The 8,524-nt window shown below is 43.6% G+C and overlaps 1 protein-coding gene across 2 annotated transcripts; it reads left to right on the plus strand.

Annotated features, from left to right (window-relative positions):
• The first annotated feature begins 527 nt into the window (after positions 1–527).
• LOC107220326 (inactive pancreatic lipase-related protein 1) lies at positions 528–7,162 on the plus strand. 2 transcript variants are annotated; one of them, XM_015658879.2, is made up of 7 exons: positions 528–1,226; positions 2,407–2,678; positions 2,913–3,183; positions 5,081–5,320; positions 5,407–5,640; positions 5,737–6,061; positions 6,162–7,162. In XM_015658879.2, exons 1-7 carry the CDS (start codon positions 1,055–1,057, stop codon positions 6,265–6,267), a joined length of 1,620 nt encoding a protein of 539 aa, XP_015514365.2. In that variant the 5' UTR covers positions 528–1,054; the 3' UTR covers positions 6,268–7,162. The 2 variants fall into 2 exon arrangements, with proteins under 2 accessions (XP_015514365.2, XP_046593434.1); XM_046737478.1 differs by having other exon boundaries at positions 528–665.
• The last annotated feature ends 1,362 nt before the right edge of the window (positions 7,163–8,524 follow it).

An 8,524-nucleotide genomic window follows, 5' to 3' on the forward strand; every position in this document is an offset into this window, starting at 1 on the left:
GTCAGTTTCAACCAGAGGGTCGATCATCGCCCAATTAGACCGAAGTACGACGGATCGGACGACGACTCGTCGCGTTAATATCGGCTGCTCAGAAGCTGGTGGCATGATCGTTTTACTCGTTGTCAGGCTGCGATGAAAAAACGATAAATTCGCGATTGACTCGAAGTGGTGACTTGGAAATTGTATCGTTTCGGCGGCCGCGAATTGTTTTATTACCTCTGCTGACCCCTTTGAGTGTTTACCAGTCTCCAGTGGAAGGATCGTAAATATGATAATAAAAAGGTTGATAAAAATCTGGCACAAATTGCTACGTTTTATAGTTATATTACAATTAATTGGCAATTAATAATTAATGTCGTGTCACGACGGCGCGAGCGTAACAAACATTAACGTTATCTCTGGCAGTTGTGCGTCAATCAATTTTTAACGTTTTTAAACACGGAGGAGATCGAGGAGGGTAGGGAGCGTGGAGGCACTTAAAGAGGGTCGGATTCCGGACTGGCAAACGAACGGACGATCAGTCACTAAAAAGCACTTCTGATTCTCGGTTGTGTTGAGTGTGCACTGCGGTATAAGAGGTGATTAGTAAAACCGTGATTATCTGTCAACTCAAATCTTACTCTATAAACAGAAAGTTCATACGGTTAATAGTCCGGTATAAAAATGTAAGCCAATGTGAAAAGCGATTTCTTTTTTTTTTCTCTCTCTCTTCTGTTTCGATAAACTCTCTTCGAAGAATTCATATCTCGCCAATTTTTCAGAAATTATAACATTCCCGTGACTGCGTTGTAAACAAGTTCGTTAAACAACTTTTCGCTATAGGACAAGTATTATATTAAACTTTATAGAATAACAAGTGATTAAAAGTGAGGAAAAAGTAAAACGATATTTGCGCGACGCGTGTTTTGCAACTCGTGTAACGTCGTTTTTCAGTATCAATACTGATGTTCGCATCGTCAGTTCGACTGCAGTGATTTTCAATAAAGTAGAACTGTGCCTTTCAGCAAACGTCGTACAATTTTGTGAAAATAAATTTACGGGCAACGTAGCAAACATGCTTCCGATTCTGAACGACACGTTGTTGATGTTAATGTACACCGCGAATATTATGAGCACACTTCCCAATGGAACTGAGGTTAAAAATTTATCCAATTTGCCAGCGAAAAACGACGTGGCGACAATAAACGTGTCCAAGCAACAGAACAAAACATTTGAGTTGTTAGACGGTGAGTAATCAAACGTTATACAATACAGGGTCGGCCAAAAACAAAATCGAATCAGTTTAAAACGTGAATGAAATTCGGGACGCGTTGACCGATTTTCAAAAACTTTTGACACTGATATTAGAAAAACAGTTTCATGTCGTGTGAATAAAGTCTAGGAGATTTGATAAAATTCCAGAATCAAACTTCGAATCACAATTTAAGATGGAGATTAAGTTGAACATTCTTTAATATTCATGTTTGTCGCATTCCCAGCAATTTTTTCATAACCCGTTTTTCAACAGCGTGTATCTGAGCAAGGAATAAATATTTTTCAGATTTTCAAACGCGAAACAAAAGGTTCGATCTTCTAATTTCGAGGAAAAAAAGTTTCTGAAAATCGGTGGACGCGTTTTGATATTATTCACATTTTAAATCGGACCGATTTTTTGGCCCATCTTGCATAAGCTGCACGTGGATCTTTCTGAATCTTCGTGAATTTTTCTCTTCAAGTAAAGTGAATGCGCAAAATGTTGAAGAGAAATGCACCGGCCGTTTTCTTCGCGCGGTCAGCATATTATACATCCTGTAGCCGCAGCAATCTTCAATCGAAGACACAACACCGCATCGTTTAGATACCAGTAGCAAGAAGCAGCGTTATCGCTCCGATAACCTTTAAGGAATCTCGCACGAGCGTTAGAATATAAGTCATTGAAAAAGACCCGTTAACTCTATATATTACGTGTTTGAATTCCTGGAAACGGCACAACGAAGTCTTATCGATTCGCTGGTTTTCCTGTCGTCCAGATTTGTTCTCGGTGGTCTTAGCCTGAATATGAAACCGCGCGCTCGGTATGACAATCATAATAATTAACATAAATTATGTAGATATTTGAACGAGAACCATTCAACTAACAATAAGTGCGTCTTTCCCCCTTAGATGGTGATCTTCAATGTTTTTTGAAACTTGAATTTCACAATGGTTGTATAATCGCGCCAACAGTAACACAGCGACTAATTGCGAAATTTATCTATAATCATAATTAGCGCTCGGTTCCCGCAGCGCACTACATACCGATGATAAGTGTGCATGTCTAAAAGCCCAGCTACTTAATTGTATACTAACCTAAGAAACGACAGCTCACAGCAGTACGACTACAACAATAATTACCGTGTAATTAATATCCTCAATTTATTTTTACAGACTGGTACATGTGGCGCTGCTATCAGCCATTCGGCTGTTTCTATATCGGAGAGCCATGGTACGGTGAGAACAGACCAGTGGTTGACTTTCCGATGCGCCCGGACAAAATCGGCCCAAGGTATCTTCTCTACACTCGAAATACGTTAAACAAGCCCGACGAGCTGAAGATCGACCAAGACACCACGATCAGAAACGCTCACATCCGCCCCGATGGGAACGTCTACTTCATCATCCACGGATACCTTGAGAACGGAGACAAAACCTGGGTCCTGGTAAGTCACTCTCTAGTGTCACCGCGAATCGTGCCGAAGTTTCACCGCGATAAAAAATAACCAGTCCAATGTTGCAGCTCTAATGCCGGGCTGCAAACAAATGGGTCTATTTGATCAAAGGAGAAATTTCAAGTGGCTGAATTCTCTTTCTCTCTCTCTCTCTTTTCTCTCGTGACATTTATACGCGTCGCTGTTCACCAATCACTGCAACCAACCCTATTTCTCCTCCCCCAGAGAATGACTAAGGAACTGCTCCACCGTGAAGACTGCAACGTGGTGGTCGTCAACTGGCTCACAGGTGCTGGTCCACCGTACACTCAGGCTGTTGCGAATACCCGGCTTGTGGGAGCGATGACTGCTCGTCTTGCAGCCCAGTTCATCAAGATTGGCAGCTTCGAACCCTCCAGGGTCCACGTCATCGGACATAGCCTTGGCGCCCACACCGCCGGCTACGTTGGATACAACCTGCGGGTCCGATATGGCTTCAATCTCGGCAGGATAACTGGTGAGTTGGAGAATTGCGTTTACGGCTGTGAGTGTGAAGGGATGCAAGGCTGTCGGACACTTTTTGCGACCTCCGGTATATGCGGAGGATGGAGTAACTGGTTCGTTCATCCCTGACGTGGCCGTCTAGCAGTCTATCGATTGGATCAGGAAAGATCAGGGTAGCAGCTAGCGACAGAAAGACTCGGAAGGTGTGCGCCCGGGTACAGAGGCGAGTGGATCGAAGGTGATTAAAAAGGCCGAGGGTCGACTGGTCCTGATCGGACCCTCCAGTGACTGTCAGGAGTCTTTAATCGTCGATGTCGTCGAGGGCGTCTAGGAACTCGAGGGCGGATCGTGCCCCGCCCGAAGACAAGACAACGGTAAACAAGTGGAGTAAGGTACCACGTCCTGTCAGGAAGTGGCAGCGACTGGTTTCACTTCGCAAGGACCAAGCTGATGAAAATTATAGATTCGCTCTTTGACGCTACACGCCAGGAATCGAGAGAACATTCCAAACCAGGCTATTCCAGAGAAATACTTCCTTCCTGGCTCGTGATAATTCTATTTGTAGGATTACAGCCAAAACGTGAACGTGAAGCATGTAGTACGTTTCACTGTTATAAACTGTTCAGAGTGGGGACTTATGAAGTTATACCAAAACAACGAAACAATTATGGATGAATCTTTTCGTCGAATGTTATCTCGGTGTCGTCAGGTCAATAATAAGACAGATTGATATGTATGACGTTTCCACCCTAATGGGTATGGGGGGGGGGGGCTCCTCAGACTAGAAATATTTATTTATTTAAATTATGATATATTTTACAACCGAAAACTACTTATAAGTGATGGTTCAGGCGGAGCGGAAAAATTTTACGTAAAATTATTACTACTTACACTCGAAATACGCGAAAGGCAGGCATGAATGCCGTTAATTATAAATTTACATCGCCAGGACAAGGAAAGGTCGGGTTGAGAGCCTACAGTTGTTGTTTACAGAACCGAATTAGAAAAGACTGACGTTAGAATCCGTCCAAAGGATGAATCTTTTCCTTCTTCGAAACTGTCTATATACTGACAAAGAAGTTGGCAACGAATCTACGTGACGTGCGCCACGGAGTACGTGGACGTGATTTGTGGTCGAAATAATATGGAAATGTATGCGTCAGATTTCGAGGGTTACATCACATCGTGCGTAATTTAACGTAGATACGAGGTGGAATCCTTCCGGCATAAGTATTTCGAAATGTGAAAAAATGAAACTCGGATACGGTTATACGGGAAAGTGCATGAGATGTTGTTACGGTCCTGAACGAAACGCGTGTTGTGGATGCCTGACCGGTGTTGATATGTAGGTCGCTTCGGACTGTGTGGAAGTCGGACGTCGTCCAGTATAAATGTACTTTGGTGGGACTCCACCGCCTCTCCGGTAGGTCAGTCGCGTGTATATGTCGGACAGACGTATCAGCATACAAGCGTGCATAAGTCGTGGCTTGGAGTAGCGTCAGAAACGATATGGCTCTTTCTCGGAAGTGTAAACACCGGACAACTTTCATGACCGCGAAGCGAGTAGGCCTGTTGCGTAATAACAAAAACACCTCAATTACACTCCAAACGCCCGTAGGCGAAAGAAATTTGTATGGTACAAAATGTATGGTTAATGTAATTCGAAGCCAGAGATATGGGTATATGCATGTACGTACATACCTCCCGAAAAAAACATCCTTTGGTTTAATTGGACTAAGGCCTTCCTTTGTTCTCCCACCATTGCCGTTACGGTCGTCTTGTTCGGTTCTAATTGTATACACTCGTATCGAAAGCTAACCGGACCACATTACGTGTGAGAACCGCACTATCATTGCCGAAACTATTTAATTTCACCGATGCGTTATTCGATATGAACCTTCGTGATTCAGGTCTGGACCCAGCGGAACCGCACTTCAGCAATACCTCGCCGATGGTTCGTTTGGACCCAACGGACGCCGACTTCGTTGCAGTGATTCACACCGATTGCAACCCTTTCATCAGCGGTGGTCTCGGTATCACCCAGCCGGTTGGACACATCGATTTCTACCCCAACGACGGCCGGAATCAACCTGGATGCAACGAGGGAGTCCTTGACTCGATAACTCTTGAACGTGGAAGCTTCGTCAGAGGTGAGATGAACGGCAATTTGTGTCAGTCAGTCCGAGTCTGGTCGAAACACCGAATAACACGTGGTAAAAATTGATGTTTCTCTCAGGCCTTAGAAGGTTCCTCGGCTGCAACCACATACGAAGCTACGAGTACTTCATTGAGAGCATTAACACAGCCTGTCCGTTTCTTGCGGTTCCATGTTCATCCTGGACCCGGTTCCAGGAGGGTGGCTGTTTCGATTGCGTAAATCAGTACTGCCCACGATTCGGGTTCGACGCACAGAGAGGAAACTACCACGCATCGACCTACCTAATGACCGCTGGAGCAAAGCCCTTCTGTAGTGAGTTTTTGGGTCTTTATTAGAGTCGTTGCAAGTCAGTGAGCGTTAAACCCTGCAACTTCTTCCTTTACTGACGTAGGAGTTTTTGCGTTACAGGAGGACACTACAGGGTCAAAATCAACATCTCGAAGACGGTGGAAAGCATGAACCACGGTGGTGAAGTAGGAATCTTTGTCCTGCGGGTGATCGGGGAGGACGGCAGACAGACTGAGAGAATGCAGTTCAGCGAAGACTCCAAGTACTACGGGCCGGGAACCACCCATACGATTGTACTCCCAGGGGAAGTTGTCGGTAAGCCCAAGGCCGTTGAAGTCACTTGGGAGTATCAGGTCACGTTCAACCCTCTCACTTGGCGTCTCATCACCAAGCCGATGGTCTATCTCGACTCCGTCGTCGTTGACAGCCTGGAATCCAATAGCGGGTAACGTCGACTTCTTGTTTCTCGCTGACGGGATGATGGAAAGATATTTCGAGGAGTCGTAACACGTTTCAAAACTGACGAGAGGTCGATATTCTTTCAGGATAAAAGTCTGCCCTGATGAGTCGAAGACGTTGATTGCCAACGAACCGAAGGTTCTAACCGTGGATAACTGCAATCCAGTGATGGCAAACATCGTGACTACGTAGGAGACAAGACTCTCCTGCCGGCATCGAGGTCTCAACGTGACCTCAACGACCGTTCAATCGCTTTGACTTTGACGCCGAATCGGATTGACGGACGAATGTTTTCACATCTCATCAAACGCATACGTACATTATCATTTTAGGTAATAAGAAAGTCTTTCATGGTCCAGCCCATCGCTCAAGTTTTTTAAAACGTGACTATTGCCAAAGCCTTATTAATCGTCGTGTTGTTTTTCAAAAATTGTATATACGTATAGGTATACAGCATCGTGCTTGGGGGTGGGTTAGAGTTTAATAACACTATCAATGCAAGCCTGCGTCGACTTAAGAGATAAAAAACGGAATGGGAGAAACGAAAGACGAGAGACTCGCTGCATTACTCTGTAGTATCGAAGTCCTTTCACTCCGGTTACACCTGTGCTGAATGCATTTCTAGTTCACCTGATGCACAGCTTCGGTCGTGTACCTTACCCAGGACTTTCATGTAATTCAATCAATTTTTGTTTTACAATAATTACAGTGATCGTTAAAAGTTTCACGCCCCTCATTTGCAGAATATCTACAGAGCTATATTCGTACTGAAAGTATCCGTAATGATTATACACTTGACAGTTACTGTAAGAAGCGTCTCAATCGTCTCGTAGAGTAATTAACTGTAAAATAATATATAAATGTACAAATACTTTTCACTATTGTTTGTTAGCATAAAGCGCGATACGACAAGTTCACACGTCTACGGTAAATCGGTATTATTAGAGTTTTTTTCTTCTTCTATTATTCGTTGTTTCTCGTCGTTGTCGTTTATGATTTCTACAAAGTGTATTTTTAATTTTTATTATTCTCTTTTCTTCTACAATAAACGTTGAATAAAATTGCAGAGCCGAGCGCTACAACGTTCCATTTCTGGTTTCGTAATCTCTAAACCCATACCCGTCACTTCCTACACCGAAGACAAAAGACTTTCTTTCGTTTCCGTTGTGAATTTTCTACATAATAACGAGGTAGGTGTAAACACATTAAATTTATAGTCGCACTTGTGATGTAAAATTGCACAATGTCGCGATTTACACGTCGCTACACCCTCGTGTTACAGAGTAAATTACCGTAACCACGTGTGTGTACTTTTGATGCTGAATTTTACTGGAACAATAGAAATTTCACCATTATAGATACACTTCCTCGGATCCATTTGCCTGTTACGCGCACGCTTGGTGATGACCATCATCTTACAGGTAGTCGGACGCGCGTTCTTGCCCCTCGTCAAAGTTGAGCGGGGAGTCTTTTTTCAGCTCCGCCGCGCGTATCTGTCAATCATGTAACATCGCGAAGGATGAATTGAAAAAAAAAAAAAAATATCCACGTACAAAGTCACGAACGTGCAGCCCCCGTCGGAGCTTTCTTCCACATGATCTTGCTCACGCGACGGCGACGGTGAGTGAGTTAATGTGTACCTACCGCGGAATAGAAAGCAGATGAATTGATGTTATTCTATCACATGGCATTACAGGCGTAACTTCGTAAGGTACTAAATGTCATGAAAGGTAGAGAAAGAATAAAATAAAATAAAATAAACTTGAAGTGACATCGCGGTTACCCTTTGTATTATTATATCTATGTATATACGTTGGAGAAATGCGGTGTCGATGAGCTGTGACCCTACTCGTGTTACCGAAGCAAATGTGAAAAAAGAAAACAACGGTGAAAATAAAAATATAAATTAACCTAAGGTATTCATACCTTGATAACGCCTGACAAAGTTATATGTGTATATATATATATATATATATACACATGTATACGTGCAATACTTGCCACTCTCTCCCGGAAGTAAATCTATTACAAAGAAGTCTAATGTGGTGGACACTAAGCAAATGCGACATTAGGTGCACTCGGTTTACAGGTTTCTGGATAAGAAAATCGGAACTTGATGAAAATCTTCAATTCATTATCTAGGAACATCAATCATCGCGATCACTCGAGGCGCGGTGTTAAAATACCTATATTACGGTGAAATTGATGGAGAGGGTACACATAAGGGTATAATGATAATTCAGACATTAGGTGGTAATTTACGATGAGATTGGAAGAGTAAACGGAGGAGAATGGTGAAGGTGGATCCCAGGGTATCGGAGTAAAACACTTCCCGTCCCTGGCGCCGTCACTTCTGCACGAGTTGCCCCCCCCCCCCCCCCCCCCTTTGCCTTGAAGCGGGGGAAGTCGTACACCAGGTAGGTAGGTAACTCGGTTCTTGATTCTCTAC

This window comes from Neodiprion lecontei, chromosome 4, assembly GCF_021901455.1.
Source record: "Neodiprion lecontei isolate iyNeoLeco1 chromosome 4, iyNeoLeco1.1, whole genome shotgun sequence".
NCBI classification, from domain to species: domain Eukaryota; kingdom Metazoa; phylum Arthropoda; class Insecta; order Hymenoptera; family Diprionidae; genus Neodiprion; species Neodiprion lecontei.

Excerpts from the sequence above, each read along its gene's own strand:
- LOC107220326 (XM_015658879.2), top strand. The coding sequence starts at position 1,055 with ATGCTTCCGATTCTGAACGACACGTTGTTGATGTTAATGTACACCGCG. Across the intron at positions 5,321-5,406 it reads ACGTGGAAGCTTCGTCAGAG|GCCTTAGAAGGTTCCTCGGC; the intron begins GTGAGATGAACG and ends TGTTTCTCTCAG. Across the intron at positions 5,641-5,736 it reads TGGAGCAAAGCCCTTCTGTA|GAGGACACTACAGGGTCAAA; the intron begins GTGAGTTTTTGG and ends TTTGCGTTACAG.